Source organism: Fundulus heteroclitus, chromosome 20, assembly GCF_011125445.2.
Source record: "Fundulus heteroclitus isolate FHET01 chromosome 20, MU-UCD_Fhet_4.1, whole genome shotgun sequence".
NCBI lineage: Eukaryota > Metazoa > Chordata > Actinopteri > Cyprinodontiformes > Fundulidae > Fundulus > Fundulus heteroclitus.
This window is the reverse complement of record NC_046380.1, coordinates 5,182,632-5,204,697: the sequence shown is the minus strand read 5'-3', so window position 1 is coordinate 5,204,697 and position 22,066 is coordinate 5,182,632. Positions and strand designations below refer to the sequence as shown.

At 42.5% G+C, this 22,066-nt stretch overlaps 1 protein-coding gene across 2 annotated transcripts in view; it reads right to left on the bottom strand.

Annotated features, from left to right (window-relative positions):
* Positions 1–3,059: 3,059 nt before the first annotated feature.
* Positions 3,060–22,066, bottom strand: part of LOC118556617 (inositol hexakisphosphate kinase 1-like) — a 34,251-nt gene continuing 15,244 nt past the window's right edge. For both annotated transcript variants that reach the window (XM_036151610.1, XM_036151609.1), the window contains exons 2-9: positions 21,090–21,333; positions 20,759–20,904; positions 20,533–20,659; positions 12,096–12,336; positions 10,368–10,549; positions 9,127–9,302; positions 8,521–8,754; positions 3,060–4,559 (exon numbers count right to left, since the gene is read on the bottom strand). In XM_036151610.1, the coding sequence (XP_036007503.1) occupies positions 4,068–4,559; positions 8,521–8,754; positions 9,127–9,302; positions 10,368–10,549; positions 12,096–12,336; positions 20,533–20,659; positions 20,759–20,875 (1,569 nt within the window). In that variant the 5' untranslated portion in view covers positions 20,876–20,904; positions 21,090–21,333 and the 3' untranslated portion in view covers positions 3,060–4,067. The remainder of the gene's footprint in view (positions 4,560–8,520; positions 8,755–9,126; positions 9,303–10,367; positions 10,550–12,095; positions 12,337–20,532; positions 20,660–20,758; positions 20,905–21,089; positions 21,334–22,066) is intronic.

Genomic DNA, 22,066 nt, shown 5'->3' with positions numbered 1-22,066 from the left:
AGTCAGCTAATTTATTATGAAACAAAATAAATATACTTGTACTATTCTAACCTGCCTATAACCTGTACTTCTACACACACACATACATATTATCATAGATTTTATTAGACTATCATTGATCACAGCCCAGTATGTTAATAGGATGTTTTCATTTGACCACTCAGGTCTTCTGGCTCCAGCCTGCTCTGCAGAACCAGAACCAGAACCAGAACCAGACATGGAGAAGCAGCATTTAGTTCCTATGCTCCACTGATCTGGAACAAAGTCCCAGAAAACTGTAAAAGTGCTGAAAGCCTGAGTTCCTTTAAATCAAGATTAAAAACACATTTGTTTAGGATTATCTTTGATTGTTCTAGTTAAACTGTTTTACTGAAACATCATTACTTCAACTTTGTAGTCCATCTGTTTTGAATATTTGCTTTATTTCTATTCTCCCAGGTTTTATTTTGTTTCTAGATTTTATTCCAACTTGCTTTTATTCTGTTTTTATTTTATTCGTGTAAAGCACTTTGTGTTGTCTTTGTACTAAAATATGCTGTGCTAATAAACTTGCCTTGCAGTTTATTTAGTTTTATAGACCCTCTTATGTGTCCTGCTGTTGAGCAAGCCTTGATGCAAATGGCTTTACATGTTTTTGCATAGTGTGCGTGGGCATGTATGCGTCTTAAACGCCTGCAAAAACAAAGTAACCTTGAACCTATATTAATATTTACATGTTTTTCCTAAACTTTACACATATATGCTGTGAGAACTTGAAGCTACCGAGGTGAATTTCCTTGTTCGTGTGTTCAGTCTTTGCAAAGAAAGCTGGTTTCTGATTTATTTCTAAAGTGTTATAAAAAAAGACTGACGGTGGACAGATCTTGGTCCATCACCCCAAACTGTGAATCAGCCAATCACAGGGCAGCAACTTGACCCGACTTGTCCTGACTTTGATGGAAAACCTGCAGAGGGAGCTAAAGATTAGGGTGATGGTAAGGAGGCCTGGAGCTCAGGAGGAAACATCCAAAAAAGCTGCTCCAGGGTTAGGCATATAAAGCTTTTTCCGTTGATTGTTTCTTTTTATGCATCAAAGTTTTTCATAAAATGTCAAAAGAATAAAATAAAAACAGTATTCTTATTTATATTAATGCGCCCCTGGAGAGAAATTTACCGTTTTTTCCACATCTGGTGGCAGTCAGAGTCCTGACCGTCTCCAGAACCATGGATCACATACAGGAGTCCTTCAATCCCTGCAGAGGTTGGTGGGTTTATGGTCATTTATAGTTCCTGGTGGACTCAAACACCCGCTGCTCCATGAGTTCCCGGGACCAGAACCAAAGCCTTAATCCTCTGCAGCTCCTAAACTAACCGCCTGAAAACCTGAGATGAGCACAAACTGTTGGCTCCTTTAAATGGACTAAAAACGTGTTTAACTGCAGCTTAGCTAAAGAAGCCAAAGAATGGATTACACATATTTTTATTTGCTTAAATGTGTAGTTTTATCACTTTCATTTTGATTATGCTCCATGGTTTCAATGCTTTTACGATAGTTTGTGTTTAACTGCATTTACTGTTTTTTTTTTATCTTCGTTTTTTCCTGCAAAGCTTTTGAAGTTATTCTGCGTTTGAACGATGAAACAAAAACAAAATGCTTATCAGTTTGCTTATGAGTTCCTTTAAATCAAGATTAAAAACACATTTGTTTAAGATTGCCTTCAACTGTTCTAGTTAACTGAATCACCACTTTTTTGTTCTTTTTTTCTATCTACATTTTATTCCTACTTTTATTCTGTTTTATTTTGCTATATTTTAATCATGTAAAGCACTTTGCATTGTCTTTGTACTGAATTGTGCTATACAAATAAATTTGCCTTGCCTTCAGTTATTAACGGACCCTGGAAGCGTCAAATCCAGTTAGGAATTACAAAAACAAAAACAAAAAAAACTTCTGGAAAGATTTAATCTCATTTATTTTCACTGTTCTAACAAACAGCCAGGATGATATCAGATGCAAAAAAACAAACAAAAAAATAAAATAAAACAAAGTCCCATCAATCTCTGAAGCCAACAACCATGAGGATCTGTAACGAGGGCGTTTAGAGGTGGCGAGGAAATCGGTCTTAAACAGGAGAAACTCTCCATGAGCATGCAGGTTGTTGTTTTAGTTGATGTCAGAGTGAAACAAACCAACAATCAGAGATGGCGTCGGTGTCTTTTTCTAACACACACACACACGCACACACAGACAGACGGAGAAACGTAGAACAGTTTTCCCTCCAGGACCAGAGCTCTGTGAGCTGACTGACGTCTGGAATCTGGAGCTGAGGCAGCAGAACCAACACACCTGAGTTAGGGCCAACAACACTGCTTCTGCCAACATCTTTACATTTTTTACACGTTTTAACGGCGGCTGGGGGGTTGTTAAAGATCAAAGATCAAACGCTGACCCGTCTCTGTGGGCAAAGGTACAATAAAAAAATAAATTATCACCTTGATAAACCAAAAATAAAATAGAATATTTGCTCTGTTTGGTTCCCGACCCTGGGGCTGAGTTGCTGGTGCCGTCCAGCAGGGGGCAGCACCGCCTCAGCCTCAGGGACAGGAAGCTCTGATGGACCAATCTGATTGGCTAACGACACAGACACCTTATTGCCACTACTGCTGACAAGTACAGGATTTCTATATAAATATATACTTTTTTTATACATTTTGAGGCAGGGCTAGGTGATAATTCAACACCAGCAAAACGTAGTCAAAAGGAATTTCATTCTTTCTTTCTTTTTTTTTGGTCTCATTTCCCATTATTGTGATTTTTTTTAATCACTATATGTATAATATCTATCAGAAAAATATGACTCTAAAGTTATTCTGTCTGCCCTGAAAGCTGAGGGTGGTGTTACTGTTGTTTTTTAATCGGCGCTGTTAACAAATCCCATAAAAAGGCAACATATGAGCCAAGAAACAACCAGAGTTCCTGTAACGCTCCTGGTTCTGGTGCTGCTGACGGATCCTCAGCTCAGAGAGCAGAGATGGAAACCTCTCCTGTGTGGATTTCAGACAAAGACTGAAAACCTCCCTATTTTTTATTTATTTATTTTATATCTGAGCAAATCTACACTGAGCTGGTTTAGTGCATCAGGGGCTAAAACGCGTCGGGCTCCTTTCGTGAGATCCGCTAACAACAGAACCATCATCTGGACACCACTGAACCAGACTTTAAAGTGACATTTATGCGTCTAAAAGTTACAAATGACCTTCACAGGACAACAGGCCACAGGTACGTTCTTCTGATTTAACCCCCAAACTTTTAAAACAAAAATGATTCAACTCCCGTCTCCGCTGCACATCTCCTAAAGTAAGAACCACCGGCTGCTGTGAGGAGGCGAAGCAGCGGATCGAGAGGATCGAGCTGATTGGCCGGGTCGCAGAGGCCCCGCCCACAGCCGCGTTGTCGTCTTCTGAAGCTCGCCCCGTGTAGTTTCTCTGCTCTTTGAGCTTCACGCTGCAGGAGGTGCAGGACGGGCGTTTTTATCTGTAGAAGCTGGAAAGTTTCTGTGATTAAAGACGCGCTTTAACGTAGAAAAGCCCCCCCCTACTGGACCAGGTTCCCTTTCTTCAGCCTCGTGGTTCCCCTCACAGCCCGGGCTCCTAGTAATGACAGCAAAATGGCATTTCTAACACTTTTTAGACTCTTTTATAGGTTCTCAGAAACAGGAATCCTCGGTTTCTGCTCAGACTGAAGGAAAGAAGCTGCTCTGTGTTGAGTGAAGCCGGCGCTGACGTCACAGTGGGTAAAACGCCTCCTGGAAGGGGAGGCGCTCCGTGGTTAGGCATCGATGAGTGACGGTGGCGTTTAGGGAATGCTTTATAACCACCGAGGTCCTCATGACGGCAGAGACCCGAGCTGCGGATCCCGCCTCGGTTCTGGAGACCTGAACTGACTCACAGTAAGAGGTGTGTGTGTGTAAAGACCGACCGGTTATCAGAGAGGGAGCACTTTTTCTTTTTTCTTTTTTTTTAAAACAGAACCGGGTCCGGTTTGGGGCCGCAGAATCTCCCAGGACCCCGGTACGCGCTCCCCGGAGCTAGGACAGGTTCTCGTCTCGAAGACTCTCCAGAATCTGGATCAGGCTCTCCAGTCCGAACACGTAGCCCCGGTCGGGGCCGTCGTGCACCGCCGTGTCGCCACGGAAGCCTTTGAAGGTGGAGTGGGCAAAGTCAATCATGCGCACGTCCACCAGGGGGGGCCGCCGCGGCGCCGGGGGGGCCGCAGGGAGCGCGCTCAAAGCGGGGGCCGGGGGGGGACATTCTGGACGCCTGCGAGGCGACGGAGGACGGGGGGCCGAGGAGCGGCAGTCTGACTTGGTGGGCGGCGTCTGAGGAGCCGGGGGAGCCGGGGGACCCGGGGCCGTGCGTTCAGGTCCCTGAGAGGACAGCAAGCCCAGAACCGGGCTCTGGCTGGAAGCATCGGGGGGAGGAGGAGGAGGAGGAGGGTGCAGGTCTGCGGGGGCCCCGGCGGTCTTCTGTGGCCTGGCTGCACTCTGCCCAGGGCCGGGGGCCGAAGGGCCTTCAGGCTCCTGCAGAACAAACGAGCAGAACCGTCAGGTTTGATCACACGAGCCGAAAAGGCTCCAGATTCTGAGTGATTAACAGAAATTAACCAGAATAATTAATTAAAACGGGTCCAGTGGCGACATGACAGACCAGAATGTGAGAACCGCTCTCAGATATGATTAAAACATCATTTAATTACTATAAAAATAAAAGCCATTCAAAGAAATACATTTTTTAACGAACTCCTCCAAACCAACAAAGCTCTGATGCCGGGTCCACACGGCTTCGTTTTACTGCTGAGGGCCGAGTCTTAACGGGTTTGGTCCTAATAGGGCTGAACAATTAATCGCATTTTCAATATAATCGCAATTTAAAAAAAACACAATTTCCAAATCGCAGAGTCTGTAATTTTTGGCTATGTAACAATTAGGGAATTAGACACGTCCATTAGGTGTTGGTAAAATGTTTAAAGTGGGTTTGACTCCACATGGAAGGGAAGACAGTTGCAGCAGTGAGATAATCTAATTTTATTACTTGTTTTAGAGTTTATATAATCATACAAAAAATTAAATACAGGTCAATCAGTTTAATACATAGACTTGCTTGTTGGTTGAACTTTATGTTCAACAAGGATTGATGTCCAAATCAACTAAAAGCTGTTCTCTTAAATAATATTCTGATTAATAGAAACATTAAAAGTTCTTGTTTTAAATAGTCCTTGTTACAAACATCTTTATCTAGAGGCCATTTTTGTTGCTTGTGGTTAATGCAGAGAAAAGTCAAAATTGCAATTTTGGTTGAAATATATTGTAGGCAGAACGCAATCATTTCTGCTCTGAGTTTAGATACTGCGGGTCTTTTAGCAACTAATCCGCATTGCGAGGAAACAAATTGATTTGTTGTTTGTATATATTTTAAAACACATGATAAATTAAACTGGGAAAAAAAAAAATCGCATTAAATCGCAATATTAAGAAAAAAAAAAATCGCAATTAGATTATTTTCCAAAATCGTTCAGCCCTAGGTCCTACAGCGCCGCGGCCGCTCCAACGACGACAAACACCAACAGAAGGAACGTTTGTGTTTCTCGACTAATTTTAACAGAGAAGAACGTCACGAAAAGAAAAGGTGTTGGTTAAAGGAGTGGAGACGGAGCTCCACGTTCGCTGCACCGTGATGTGGAGGCGGGGTTTTCTCCCGCCGTGCGTTCTGATTGGCTACACGTCACATCCAGCAGGCGGCGTGCTGTGTTTGTCCTCGCGGAACACGCTAGGATATCTGGACGAGACAATCTGCCGTGCTGAATGTGCCGATTTGAGGTTGGAGCGTTCCCGACGTACGGCTGGACGATAATTCAATAACAATATAAATCAATCGATTCAAGTCAATAAAAGTTCAATAAAATAACAGTTTTCCTTCCTTTTCCCTTCTAGCCAATCATGCAGGTTAATATTACAGTCGTTACATCCTCCCAGCCAATCACAACGCAGACCCAGGAAACAAGCTCCGCCCCCTTCAAAGAGTTCAGAGAGCACATGTTTGTTTATTCTTCTATAAAAACTTGCAGTTTTGGTAAAAAGTTGTTTGAATAAAGGGTTGAGTTTGAATTCAGTGTTTGTGTCTCTTTATTTAAAAATAGGTCGCTAAGCAACAGCATAAAATGGCCAGGGCTGCACTTAAAATATATGTTTTGAATTAGTTGATAATTATCGATATCGATGGATGTGACGATGTTTTTTTCTCTTCATCGTCCAGCCCTGTCCCGACCGGATCGCTCTGAACTCACAGCAGGAATATCTCATCGATAATCGGGGCAAAAAAGATAAATCTGTGTAATTATCTTCTGGCGTGAACCCGGCAAAGAATGAATGAAACATGATATTAGTGTGATTACTATTAGTTTAATTGTTGATTCTAGATGAAACATTATCAGCCACTTTGAGAATAAAGAGGTTTTCAGAACATTTTCCTCTTTCTTTTTACGACGTTTGTAATTTAGGCTCCTGGACAAAGATAAATTTACCCCTCAGACACATTTTAAACCTCTGAACATTTGATTTATTGCTGCTTTCCATGAATCGTGTCGAAGCTTTGGAGAGACGCTCTCCCGTTACGTGAGCTACACTTCTATGTAAAAGAATATAAGTGTCTTATTGCTCAGCAGTAAATCTACAGGGAACCATCTGAGCTGCGGTTCTGTTCAGTTCTGCTGAGTTTCCTAATTTAGACGGTTAGGGTTCTGCCTCGCAGCTCACGACGTCTCTTTTAAAGCCTGAAGCTCGTTTCCCTCAGGAGTTACGGACCAAAAATAGAAAACACTAAACCCGTAGTTTTACATTTAGACATTAATCTGGGACTCACATCTGAATAATCAATCAGGTCCGGATTTAGGACCGGGACGCCGTTACAGAGAATCTGAGTGAGTTTTTTACCTTCTCTAAAACTGAAAAAAAAATTCTGCACAACGAAAAAAAAAACTGGGATTTAATGCTTCAAGTGAAATTCATCACTGTATGTTTGATAAAAAAGACACTTCTTTATAATTTTAGTAGAAATGCTGCAGAAATCTTTACTTTTTCCATTTTAAAGTTTTTCTTTTTTGACAAATGTTCATCAAAGTTTTTAGAATCTGAATAAAGTCAAAGTGAAGTTAAAGGAGCAATAGGTAATAATGACATCTAGTGTTTAAAATGGGAACTACACGTACACCTCGCTAACTTTTACTAACCCAGGACAGGTTTATGATGTTTTATTCTGTTTTATTCTCTCTTCTCTTACTGGCTTCCATGTTTGCAGGCTGCTGCTCTTTTACCAAAATAAAATACCAAATGCTGCGCTCTGTTTTGGGAGCTCTCATGTGATTGGCTCAGGAACCAGGAAGTAAATACGGGCTACACTCTGCTCTGAAGTATTTCCAGACCGTACCTCTAGGTTTGAAAGCAGAAAAACGAGATAAAGATGTTGTTGATGGAGAGGACCGATTGTTTATAGGGAATGTTACTTCCCTCCCAGATCAGAAATAAGAATGATTTACGATGATTTTACAGTAAATATCTTACTTATTGCTTCTTTAACCCCTTAAGCTCCATTTCAACGGGGCCTGAGCTCTTTAGCAACAATAACGCGCATGTAGCAGACTAACTGAGACCGACAGGCACTTATCTTACGACCAGATCTTCATCTGAGACCAAATATATAAAATCATCCCACATTTTCTATTTCAAGAATACATTTCAAATTTCAAATAATTGAGCCAAAGTGGCACAAAAACAAAAGAAGTCCACCTGGATCATTATTTCTTTTTTCCAATCTAAACATATTTACCTTCTCAATTGTTTGTTGTGTGGACACCAAACTTACTAAAGATGTAACCAACATGTTGTGGTTACATTTTATTTATCAAAGCAGTTTGTATGGAAAATTTATTTTTTGGCCATTTAAATCTCATTTACTTAGGCCCAGAATAGAATTTACTCTCAAATGTTTACATCAACATCGTCCTCCAGGACCTTTAAGCTACTTAATAACAACATTAAGGGTTTACACTGCAAAAACGGATCTAAAAATAAGATTTAAAATTTGTGTTTCTGGCCTAGATTTGGGCAGGTAAATAAGATTATCTGCCAATAGAATGAGTATTTTGACCCCTAAAATAAGATAATTAGACATCCTGTACTTGAAATGATGGAGATGAGTTGTTCCTGTTTTAAGTGCAAAACTCTTATTCCATTGGCAGATTATCTCATTTACCTGCTCTAATCAAGGACAGATACACTCATTTTAAGAAAATGTTACTTATTTTTAGTTCAGTTTTTGCAGTGTAGGCGCAGTACAAGGTGAGAAAAATGCCCAATAAAGCGTGAGTATGCATCAGACCCTCGGGCTTCAGGAGGTAAAGCCGTTTCACGTTAAGGAAAGGGTGTTTTTTTATCTCTTCCCGCCCGTTACCTGAGCCGTCATGGGAGCTGTCAGGGCCGGGCTCACCTTTCCCTCGTAGATGATGAGCAGCGAGGAGGAGTAGAAGCGGTAGGACGCCTGACGCTCCAGGACCACCTTCAGGCTGCGCAGCTTGTTCAGGATCGGCTCGAAGAGGTCCCGCCTCAGGCCCTTCCCGTTGTGCAGGTACTGGTGGAGGGCCTGGCGGAAGCCGTCGCTGGACAGGCCGCGGCCGTAGTACTTGTTCCTGCAGAGGTAGTGACCGGTGCTCAGCTGGTACACCTGCAGAGAGGAGAGGCGAAGCGGCTGTTTCTGTTCACGCTGAAATAACGCATCACCAGATCAATTAGCGTCTGCAAAGTTTGCAGCTTGTTCACACGTGTATTGCTCTGAGTCGTTTTAAAGCCGGAGGAAATGAAGTTAAGCAGAGCAGATTGAACAAAGGTCGGCCGTTTACGCAGGAGTAATGTGATGCATTACGCCTGCGAAGGCTGAAAAATCTTTACAAACTGAATAAAGATTCAATGTAACGTCTGAGGTGTGCAGGAGGAGGCCTGCTCTTAAAGCTCCTCTGCAGCCCAGAGGAGTACGGCACCGAGCCGATGAAAGCCTGCCTGAGCGTCCCGATGCGTTCAGGTGCGGCGCGGACTCTACCTGCATGCCACACACTCTGACTCCCAGCGTGGCCGACGTGCTCTGTTCGCACTTCTTCATCTGCCGGGCCGCCTTCTCCTCCGAGGCGTCGTCGCCGTGCTGCCTGGTGCCCATCTTCAGGTCCAGGATGCAGGGGTAGGAGAAGTGGTGCACGACGTTCTCCAGCAACAGGAACTCTGGTGGAGACGCAGCAGTTATGGACCAAAAACGTTTCCCCTGATCGGGAGAGTCTCACCAAACACAGAAGAAGCCGACGCGTCACATGTGAAGTCACCTGAACCGCCTTTCTACCTGGTTCTGAACCTCTAAGTCAGGGGTGTCAAACTCATTTTGGTTTACAGCTTAATCTGATCTCAAGAGGGCCACACGAGTTAACTCATTGCAAGATTAAATAGAACTAATAAAAGTGGACTTGTTGTTGATTTTTACATTAAATTAATTTCACTTTTACACAATATATTATGAATAACCTCAGCGTTTAAAAAAAAAAGTATGTACAATTTCAACAAAACTTTTACTCAGTTAAACATTTACTTGTGCATTATGCATAAGAACTAATCACAGTGATTATACAATGTTGAAAAACATTTATTCACATTTTTTGGAACTTAAAAACACTGTCCTGCATGACAAAATACATAAAACAGATAAAAATTAAGAAATTATTTAAATTTTTCCACACCTGAAGCTTAATCTGCTAATTAAAACACAGCGCCCCTCGTGGACAACATAGGAACTGCATATTTTCAATTAAACAAAGTACATGTCTTTTTTCAATAATTGTTTTATCATCCTCTTCTTTTTATCTCCTCTTTCTTTCACCTTTTCTTTTTTTCTTCTTGTTCTTCCTTTCCTCTCCTACTTTCCCATTGTAGTGTCCATATAATTTGAGATATTCCCCGCATGAATCATAATAAAACTATTCACATTCATAAATCAAGCGGAGCACTATGGCAAAAGCAGTACTGCTCCACTTGTGAAAGTCAAATCTGATGAGCTCTTTTTGGCATTAAGACAAAAATTCTTATTGTCACATTGCCAGACAGGACACTGGGAAAAAAAACAAAAAAAAAAAAACAATATTTTTTTATAATGATAATGCATTTAGCCACAGGGCCGGACTAAATTGTTCGGCGGGCCGGATCCGGCCCGCGGGCCGTATGTTTGACACCCCTGCTCTAAGTTAACCAGGCGTCTCTAATAAAGTGGGCTCAGGAAACAGAGGTACAGAGGAAGGATACTGAAGAGTTTGCGGTCCTTGGATTCGGATCTCATGCGGCTGAGGTGCTGCTTGTGGCACACCAGGCCCCAGGGGTTCTGGCTGATCTTCTCCGAGGCCAGACCGCTGTTCCAGTCCAGCATCTGGAAGGGAACGTCGGAGAGGATCTTTGGGTCGAGCCTGGGACTTTTCAGCTCTGTGACACTACAGGAGAGCAGATTGTTACTGTGAGTGCAGGAAGTGCTGAAGTTATTCCCGTTTCCCTGCCGGACGACCCGCTACACCTGTTTCTGACCCCATGCTGTGATGGATCGCCTACGAAAGCTGCTACAGCAGCGTAAAACACTCTGGAAATTAACCATTTCTAATTTAAAGGAGCAATAAGCGTCGTTTCACCACTAGGTGGAGCTTGAGCGCCGTCTGTAGACCACAACAAAAACCGCCCCTCCTTACCGTCTCACCTGACATTTGTAAAGGACAGAAACACAGCCTCTGAGAGTAACTCATAACTTTATAAAGCTGTAAGCAGGAGAACATTTTGATCTCCTAACCTTTCGGATCGCTCCACTGGAGATGTGTTTCAGGAGGCGGGGCCTCATCAAAAATCCTCGCATATGATTGGATAAACCACCTGTTGGTCATCTTTACTGACGCGCTACTTCAGCCAGGTCACGTCAAAACAGAAACCATCGTTTCCACCAACGAAAGCCTTCAAAGCCGTTCTCTGGTGTCCTTTTAGAGAATTAATATTCGGTAGATTAGACAAAACTGATGAAATGGCTGCTTACTTCCTCGCTACGAGTCGCCATTGTTATCACTTCTCTGATACGACATCTGCGATCCTGACTGATCCTGATATTACCATCTAACATAGAAAGTACTCCTGGGTCAATGTGAGCTTCTGTGCTTTCTGTGTCTCTGCTCTGTCTTCTCTAAGCCCCAGTGGGTGGAGGCAGATGAGCGTTCACACTGAGCCTGGTTCTGGTTCTGCTGGAGGTTCTCCTCCCTGTTAAAGGGGAGTTTTCCTCTCCACTGTCGCTTCATGCATGCTCAGTATGAGGGATTGCTGCAAAGCCATCAACAATGCAGACGACTGTCCACTGTGGCTCTACGCTCTTTCAGGAGGAGTGAATGCTGCTTGGAGAGACTTGATGTAACCTGCTGGGTTTCCTTAGAGAGGAAACTTTCTCACCAACCTGGAGGATCTGATGGAGTCTGACTTTGGAAAGAGCCTTGAGACGACATGTTGTGAATTGGTGTTATATAAATAAAATTTAATTGAATTGATTGGCTTGTCTAATTTATGTGGTGTTGAAATCCCTCCCAGTGGCAACGAGTCCAGATGGACGTGTCAGTGCTCGCCGCCATGTTGCTCTGACGGCGGTATTTTAGGGCGGAGCCCTGAGTGGCAGCTGTCCACGTACACGTACGGTCCGGCCCGGTTGCAGAACGACGCAGAGAGCTGCGGTGTGACATCAGACCATAGCTCATCTGAAATATTACCTTCAGTTGTTTCTATTTAAAATAATGAAATTTTTCTTATTGCTCCTTTAAGGTTTTCTAAAAGAATGTATCAAGTAGATTTTATGCAGAATAAACATTTTCACAGAAAGATCTAAAGCAAAAGCAGGAGAAACTTTTACTCTTGTGAACTTTTCTTTAATATTTCTCAGCGTCCCCACCTGGCCCAACCAACACCTGGACAGAGAAAACAATCATGTCTACAGCTGCACCCTTCCGTTTTTCTCACTTGTCAGAAGAGTCGGTGTCGTGCGCCTCCCTCCTGTCCACTCGCTCCTCCTTGTTTTCGGTGGCGGAGGACGAGGAGCGATGCAGGCTGCGGCGGGAGTGCTTCCGCCTGGGCTGCTCCCTCTCCTGGGGATCCCGCTCCTCGTGCTCCCCCGTCACGGCCTCCATGTTGTCCACATAGGGGTACGCCACCAGGTTGATGTAGCCGTCCGAGTCGCCTTCGAAGCACACCAGCACCACGCCTGACGGGACGATCAGACATCAATATTCAGTACATATTAATATTATAATAATAATAATAATCAGTAATATTATAAAAGCTGCACACATTTATATTATTACTGAGTCTGAAAGAAATGAGAACACCATCAGAGGACTGGATGTTACCAATGAGAAGCGGAGAGGGGAGACGAAACGGGGACCTGTTTGCTCCAAAGTTTGCCTCGTGGAGTTTAAATTTAGAGCTTTATGGGTAAATTTATGCCTCAGCCACGGCGAGGATGAGAATTTCTAAGTGTATCGCAGACTTTTGGTCGTCGCAAAATTATTTGTATATGTTGTAGGAAATACTCGGTTCAATAACGATAAATATCGATCGTTAGACGCAAAGCGAGGGTCAATAAAAAGTAAAAGTTTTCTAGCCATGGAGGTTAATATTACATTCATTACATCCTCCCAACCAATCACAACGCAGACCCAGGAAGCTCCGCCCCCTTCAAAGAAGGCAGAGAGCACGCGTTCTTTTTTCTTTTTAAGAAAAATGTTAGTAAAATGTATAAAGTGTGTTTCCTCCCCCTTCAACGGGTTCAGGCGTTCTTTTTCTTTTTTTAAAACTTGTAGTTTTGGTAAAAAGTTGGTTGAATAAAGGGTTGAGTTTGAATTCGGTGTTGTGTGTCTTTATCTAAAAATAGGTTGCTAAGCAACAGCATAAAATGTCCAGGGCTGCACTTAAAATATATGTTTTTTATCTACATATTTTTTTTTCCTATATCGTCCAGCCATAGTAAATATGCACTGTGCAGAAAAAAACTTTCAGAGAGCGTAAAATGAGAGAAAGTCTTCCTAAATCTGTGGATCTGAATTAAACACATTCTGTCCGTCTGCGTCTAGAAATCTGGGGTGTCTTTTATTTTTTATTTATTTATTTTCATGGCTTGGAAATAAATAGTTCACAGTCCACCAACTATGGTACAGATGAAAAGTCTTAGGGAAACGTGATTTCTGTGTCCGGGGAAAAATGAAAAGGCTCCGTTTGATCATTAGTACTAAAATATCCGTCTAATTACAGAACTGCGGCTTAAATGTTTATAATTAATTTAAAAATTTTCACGTGTGATATCTGGTATGTGCAGACGTAGTAAACGCTTTATATTCACGTTTCAGGCGCGATAAACAGATCCCGTCTGCGGGAAAGTTTTATTGGTTTCCAAAAAGTTTACCACCTCCAGCCTTTGATCCCCTTATTATAGTTTTAACCGCTGGGTACAAATCAGGCTGTTGGCACAAATTATGTCCACTTCTATCAACCATCTCATGTTTAATATCATTATAGCTTAAAAAAAATATGTGTTAACTCGAGAAATACACAACAAAACGTATTTATCCTCCGCATTCAATGAGCTGAGGAGAATATTTTGATTGTTTCCCAGGAATTAAACCATAACGACGCACCGACCAGGTTTCAGTGATAAATGCTGTGTGTTTAAAACCAAAGCCCACTATGGCTTTTAACCTCTGTCTTCCATGAACACAGAAGCAAAGATAAATAAATTAAACCAATTACACATTTGTCTCCTACAAAATAAAGACATCCAAGTCTCATTCTGTTTGTTTAGAATCAGATTTTCCACTTTAAATTTTCAGAGACAAAGGGAAGAAACTCAGGATAAAAAGCCGAGCTGTAATGTGCAGCTGCATATAATTTTATTTATCTGGTCACAACAACGTTAGCTCAGCTTCTCTTTGAGCCAATTAATCAAATTTCCCCATCAGCAGAAGCGCCACCATCTCTGAAACCCACCGAAACAAGGAGAGACTTTATCAGACGGTGTCAGAAAATATGCGGGCAAAACAACCTTGAGGCCTTTGAAAAGTTCTTCCTGGGCAGCTGTCTGTCTGCTGTTATTTAATCAGCAGGACAATGGCAGCAGGCACAGACCCAGGGCTAAATATAGACCGGCTGTGGCGTCGTCAACAGCGGGGCGGACCGGTGGGAATGCAGACCCACCGGGGAAAGGCCAACAAATATCCAGCTCCCCTGCAGCCGTCAGCTGACAGCAGAGCAGCAGAGAACACCTTTTAGCTTTTAGCGTTCGCCTGAAGTCCCTTTTTCAGCCCAATACACATGTGCAGAAAGCGGCAGCCTGGGTTTTGCCCTTTTTTGTATGCATGTATAGCCCCCCCACCCTCCTCCATACTCCCATTTTATTTTTCTATACTCTCCCAACATATAAAGAATAAGACGTTAAAAGTAAAGTAGATACTTTACTTTGTTATAATAACAACAGGAAGCAATTCGTGCTGCGTAAAATGTCTATGAAATTGTAAAATTAGAGATCAGCGCAATGTTTAATTTTTGTTTTACAAACAGTTTTTAAAACATTATTCAAGGCATTTTCTGTCGTTTGGATTTTTGCATGTCTGTTATATCTAAAAACTTACAAATTTAGGAAAAGTGATTCACGCTTTAAACATCATCCTGGAGTTGTCCAGCTCCAACATGGCGGAGGGCATTCATGCTATGCTAGTATTCATGCTATGCTAGTATTCATGCTATGCTAGCATTCATGCTATGCTAGTATTGTTTGCAGTGGAGCTGAAGCTGCAACCTGAACTTATTTCCACATTAAAGGACAGCATGTTGTGATCGGGTGATGAAGAATGTAAAACAAAAACAGTAAAACTATAATATTAACAATAAACATTACAAAATGTTGAGTTTTATAAATTATTTGGATTTCTTTCAATGACTTTAAAAAACGTTTCAACATTTAGTTTTATTTTGACATTTTAGTTTATTAAGGCTGATAGAGATGGTTTTACTTTATTGCTTATTTATTTAGAATAGCCAATCAGAAAGATATTGAGCATTCATATAAATAATGTTTATGTTAATTATATTTTTCTCTCTTTTTCAGGTGAGGAGGTGAAGGGGATCCTATAATGGTTGATCTGGACTAAAATGCAGGGATAGACGAAATGGATTTGAAATTTCATCAGAATATTTTGTCGTATTTTTTGTGATAACGACTTAAAAAAAAAAAGATCCCATGCTGAAACATACTTACTTCAAGGCACTTAAGTATTTCTTAAAGGTTACTTAAAGAAAAGGAATTTTTTTTGTCACTGAATTGCACAAAGAAACTGCATTTAATCAAATATTTACTGATGCTTCCTAACAGTGGAGAAAACAGTAAATGTAACAATCAGGACAATCATTTTCAGAGATCATTAATTGGAATTCATTGTCACCATAAATCTGAATTGTTATGAGAAATTTCTCGATAACGTTAGACGATACGACAAACGCCCCTCGCTTCCAACACGTGTTAAGATCACCGCATTAACAGCAAAACCAAAGGCTGTTTTTCCTTTAAGCTGCACATGTTCCTGCTAAAAGATGCCATCCTGCCACTTAAATCCTTTACATCAATGTTTGTTTAAACTGCGTATTAAAGCTGAAAATATCACTAATCACAGAGAAATCCGTAATTCCTGTCAGGTTGAGGGCTGATGTAAGGCTGTGGACCTGCGGGCCGACGTGTGCGGCTGACAGTCTGGGCTCTTCAGCTTCTGGCTCGCTGTCACAACATGCTGGCAGGTTGGCATTTTTACTTGTTTATCAGTAAAAAGTCAAACGCTGCACTGCTCATTTTAATGGCCTCAGCGAAAAACAAGCTCATTATTTGCCCCCCCTAACAGGTTACTTCTATTTTAGCCTTTTCAACACAGTTAAATATCAGGAAAAGTCGTGGATCCGGTAATTTTAAACAATGTGTTCTTTGTTGTGTGGCACCTTTAAAATAATTGTAGCTGAAAAAAAGTCCCTGTATTATGAGTTATTTTAAATCGAGATTAAAAACACATTTGTTTAGGATTGCCTTCGACTGTTCAAGTTAAACTGTTTTACTGAAACATAATTAATTCAACTGTTTTTAATATTTGCTTTTAGTTTCTATTCTCCCAGGTTTTATTTTGTTTCTACATTTTATTCCAACTTGCTTTTACTGTTTTATTTTCCTATATTTTAATCATGTAAAGCACTTTGCATGGTCTTTGTACTGAAATGTGCTGCACAGATAAATTTGCCTTGCCTTATGGTTGGAATGTGTTTTCACATAAGCAGCCCAAATTAAATCCACCTAAAGGCCTGAATAATTATCAGATCACATCCTTAGCGATGAAGTCGGATAGAGAGGAGGAAACTATTGCAGATGGTGCAGAGCAAAAATGACGCCTTTTAATTTGCTTCAGGTGAGAAGCGCTTTTCTCACCTGAAGAAATGCCGTCCAGATGCTGTTGGACATCTGGACGGCATGAAAACACGTGAATGTCTGTTTTCTGTGGACTTATCTGCAGCCCCACATCCTGACTGGTCTCTCCATCTTTGACTTTAACATCATTTGTTGGCTGGTGGATTCTTGACAGAGACGTCACAGCGAGCAACAAGCCTTTAAATAAGCCACTGATGCGCTCGCCTGGCGCTCCTCAGGGGTGTGTGTTATCGCCCCCACTGTTAGTGCTCCACACTAATGAGCCTCAGTCAATGTTTATCTTTACCTTCTCAGACGACTCTGTAATCGTCAGCCTACTGCAGGACAAAAAAGGGGGATTGTCGTTAACTTTTAGACCAATTCATTCAATGCTGCAACAACTCATTCTTGTTGCTAAATGCCTCAAAAACACACGAGATGCTGATTAATTTTTGAAGAACTGAGCCTATGATTGGAGCCACAATCATTGATGGTGCAGTGGTAGAGATCGTCAGCGGATATAAGGAACCGGGCACCATTCTGGGATGTAAAGCTACCATATATTTCAGACTATAAGGAGCACTTAAAATCCTTAAATCTTCTCAAAAAAAGAGGAATATGTTGTACAATGTGCTCAAAAATCTGTTAAAATGTTTAAATACAACTTTGGTTAGCAACATAGCCGCTCTGCTCAATGGATATTAGGAGCATTACGGTACACTGTGTCACTACCTGAGGACCCCTGAGCTGTCTACAAGACTGCCTGACTGTAATGTCTAAACTAGAAGTGTATTCATGTAAGGCAGCCTGGAGTACGTGCTAGCAACAATAAACCTAGTAAGTTAATTCATTATAAAAGTTATGTTTATTTTGGCTTTATGTTAGAAACAGGGCAGTGTAGTCCAGCTGCTCTGTCCTCCCCACAGAGACGGATAGAGAGCTGTGGACGTGGAGGAGGGATATTACACACTTGGAAGGAATATTTAGTGCGCCTTATGGTCCGAAAAATACGGTAACTGTTAAAATAAACACTGATGCCATCGGTAAGAACACCAAGCAGAGGCTGTTATTGTTAGGAAGATTGAATGGTTGTAATGCTGATCAATTCTTGTCCAAACCCTTTCATGTAGTTGTTATTGCTGCATAATGTAAATTCTCCAAAGAATTTCATTAAAAACAAAATAGCATCACGTTGTTTCGTCAGGCCAAATGTTCCTCCTCTTGTTGAGGTAACGATATGCGGCTCTGCTAGATTTGGAAAACCAGTTTTCTGATCTGACCGTTTTGAAGCAAAGCAACAAAGCTAACCTGAGCAGCTCCTTTGGTCCTCACTTTCGACATTCACACTGTTTCATCAGCGCTCATATTATAGAGATAGAAAAATTAAAGGTGTTGTCACAGCCCCTTTAAAAATAAAAAGTGTATTTTTTATCAGATCCACTAAACCTTTTAAATGGTGCGCTGTTTGGTGACATCAGCACGGCAAATAGAAAAAGCTGGAGGTCTGTACAAAGATGGCTGGTACTAACCACAGGTTTATACCAGCAGCTATCTTCTGTCTCCCTTAACCTCTCCTCTCTACTATATATATCAATCTGTCTGTTTTTAAATTCATTCAAAATGCATATTTGTATTTTTAAAATTAAATTCAGAAACACTTTATTAATCCCAAAGGGAAATTAAATGCTGGTTATATCCTGCAGGGTTCTTCAACGAGTTATTAGATGATGATGGAAGGATCTCCTGTAGCCGTCTGTCTTACAGCTGATCTCTTATGTTTATGTTATTTACGTTTATTTATATATGTTATTTTTTCTGTCTCCATCGTGTAAATTTATACATGGTTACATGTTGAAGGCTACCTGCCTCTCTTCCTTCATACTTCTTCACTGAATGAAAATCTCTTTAAATCTGTATCTGCCAGGGTTTAGAACATTTTTGAGTGAAAAACGACAAATTATAATTTTTGATAAAGATCTGCTGTAGGAAATATGTTGTCATCGTTAAAGAAACGCCCTTTTATGTCTATTTTGAGGTTTAAAAAAAAGAGGATGGACGGGATGCTGATATTTGTGGATAATGATGTAAAATAAACAGTTTCCAACATAATGAAAAAATATTGATTTAAAATTAAATATTACTGGCACTTTTAGCATCATTCAGTTGTGAAAATTAAAAGCAATGATTCCATTTATTATCATTATTACATTTAAATACCTTAATAAAGTTTTTTTAGCTAAGTTATTAAGAGCCACAGGTTGGAGACTGCTGGTCTAGATGAATTCTGCTCCATCAACTGTGAAATATTTATTTCTGAACATGCCGGAAAGGACAAGTGGTGGACAGACGTGTTGAAGCGGCTGTCAGCGTTTGTTTGGCTCCGCTGTGACATCATCGCTGTGACATCATCAGGCTGTCAGACACATCCAGCAGCGGCTGCTGATGGAGAGCAGAGCTGCCGCATCGCTCCTCTTCCATTAAACATCCGCGCTTCCTTCCTTTTCCCCATCCAGCCGCCACTCCATCCACTTAATGGGGAATTGTTCTGGGCTCAGGTTACTGGACCACAGAGGAACGAACCTCCTTCCAGGTCACCAGCGTCGTTTCAAAATACATGAAAGTTGATTAAATTCTGCTGTTTTGTGAACATATCCAGTAGTTTAACGATGCTGCCTTCACGCCGGATTAATTCAGGAGGCACAGGAAGCAGACATAATTATAGTCAGAGTGGCTCATGTTACCCTGAGCTACCTCTATAGTTATGCTGCTATAGGCTTAGGCTGCTGGAGGACATCAGGGTCTATTTCTCTCACTCTGCTGAGTTCTCCTACTGCTCTCCACTTTGCATTGTTTGTTGTTTCATCTTTTAAGTTTTTGTTCTCTGTCATTTTTCTCTCCATAGAAGGTACACCTGCTCTGGCGTTCTGTTAGCTGTGACATCATCAGGGGAGGCAGATCATCCTCTATTACCATCTAACATAGAAAGTACTCCTGGGTCAATGTGAGCTTCTGTGCTTTCTGTGTCTCTGCTCTGTCTTCTCTAAGCCCCAGTGGGTGGAGGCAGATGAGCGTTCACACTGAGCCTGGTTCTGGTTCTGCTGGAGGTTCTCCTCCCTGTTAAAGGGGAGTTTTCCTCTCCACTGTCGCTTCATGCATGCTCAGTATGAGGGATTGCTGCAAAGCCATCAACAATGCAGACGACTGTCCACTGTGGCTCTACGCTCTTTCAGGAGGAGTGAATGCTGCTTGGAGAGACTTGATGCAACCTGCTGGGTTTCCTTAGAGAGGAAACTTTCTCACCAACCTGGAGGATCTGATGGAGTCTGACTTTGGAAAGAGCCTTGAGACAACATGTTGTGAATTGGTGTTATATAAATAAAATTTTATTGAATTGATTGGCTTGTCTAATTTATGTGGTGTTGAAATCCCTCCCAGTGGCAGCGAGTCCAGATGGACGCGTCAGTGCTCGCCGCCATGTTGCTCTGACGCCGGTATTTTAGGGCGGGGAGGGGCTAAGCCCTGCGTGGCAGCTGTTCACGTACACGTACGGTCCGGCCCGGCTGCAGAACGACGCAGAGAGCTGCGGTGTGGCGTCAGACCATAGGTCATCTGAAATATTACCTTTAGTTGTTTCTATTTAAAATAATGACATTTTGCTTATTGCTCCTTTAACTTTCTGACCAACCTGGAGGATCTGATGGAGTCTGACTTTAGAAAGAGACTTGATGATGACATGTTAATGAATTGGTGCTATATAAATAAGACTGAATTGAATTGAATAATTATCACAGTAAAGTTTGACAATAACAAACCCGGCTATGAGCATCCGATTCAAGACGAAGTAAAAATTTACCGATAATGAGACTTGTTTTGATTTGTGTGAGGTCTTGTGATGCTGTGCTGTGGGACCGTGTGAAGCCCAACGATCCCGGTTCTGATCCGGAACATCAGAGCGCTGCCACTGACCTTTATACTCGGGAGTGAACTCCTTCATCTCGGGGGGCAGAGACTCGTAGAAGCGCTGCTCTCTGCTGATCAGAGGTTTGCACACGGTGTGGTCATCGTAGCGCATCATGCTGGTGTGACCCCCCACCTGCAAAGCCCACACACACACACACACACACACACAGGTCAACATGAAACGCCGCCCGGCTCTTTGAAATCAACACAGAGTCGCTCTGCCGGCGCCCACCTGGTGTATGAAGGGCTCCAGAGAAACGCCTCCATCTCGTGGTTTAGGTACAGCCCCTCCCCCGGTCCCCGCCGCCTGTTGCTTGCTGTCCATGTTGTTGGTTTGAGGGAGGCACATGGCTCCTGGCGGACGCACCGCACTTCCTCCTGCCAGGAGAACAAGATTCATCCAAGAGGTGGTGACGAAGACCGTTTTTGATGATGATGAAGAAGAAGAAGTACTGAAACTACTGGTTGGTTTTCGGCCCTATTTTGTGCCGCCTTGCGTTTTAAAGCAGGATTAAAAACAATGAGGAAGTCCTGTAAACGGGCCGGCGAGGTCCCGGTCTTACCCTGGACATGGGCTCTGGTGTGGAGTGACGGGGAGGGGGGGGCGCAGGGCACCACGGGCTGCTGGGAGCGCACGCCGGCCCCAGGGGGAGGCGGCGCCAGACCGAACAACCACCTAACAAAGCGTCCAACGAGAGTCCAATCCACCGCCGACAGAACCGGGACGTAGTGAGGTCGGGGGGTGGGGCAGCGGAAGCGGGGGAGCGGCAGGAGACGCAGGGTGTCGGTCAGTCGGGTCACGGCTCACTGCGGGGGGGGAGGAAAGGACAGAGAGCAGAGTTTCAGTGATTTTTGTCGCCTAAGGTTTAAGTGACGTCCCCTCGGAGCAGGAGGAGGCTGAGCGTGGCTCCGTGGGGAGCCGCAGAACCAATTAAGCTCTAATTAAACACCGAGTGTGAAACATTGGCCTCTGCACACAGAACCCAGCTTTAAACCGCCGCCTGCAGGCAGAGGTTACCTGCTTCAGAATAGAAACCTTCAGGAGAGCTCAGGCGAGTCGGAACGCTTCGCCAACATTTCCCGGGATTCGTTGTGTGTGCCGACGCGGCGGCTGGACTGATTACGGCTCCTCAGAGAATCAGGGACGACGTTTTCACCAATTAGCAGCACAATAGACGTCTCTGTTGCCGGGTAACATTTCAGTCCTAAAACCTCGGTGCGAATCTATTAGTACGTTCAGACAAAATAGCAACACAGGTGAATGAAAATGCAGATTTTAGAGGAATTAGCATATCAAAGAGGTAGACTGCACACAGCCTACTCCCCTGATCAACGCAGTGAAAAAAGCCACACTGCAAAAACCCGGTCTAAAAATAGCTAAAATGTTCTTAAAAACTAGTAGTTTTGTCCTTGATTTGAGCAGGTAAATAAGATTATCTGCCAATGGAATGAGTATTTTGACCCCTAAAGTAAGATAATTAGACATCCTGTACTTGAAATAAGATGATGGAGATCAGTTGTTCCTATTTCAAGTGCAAAA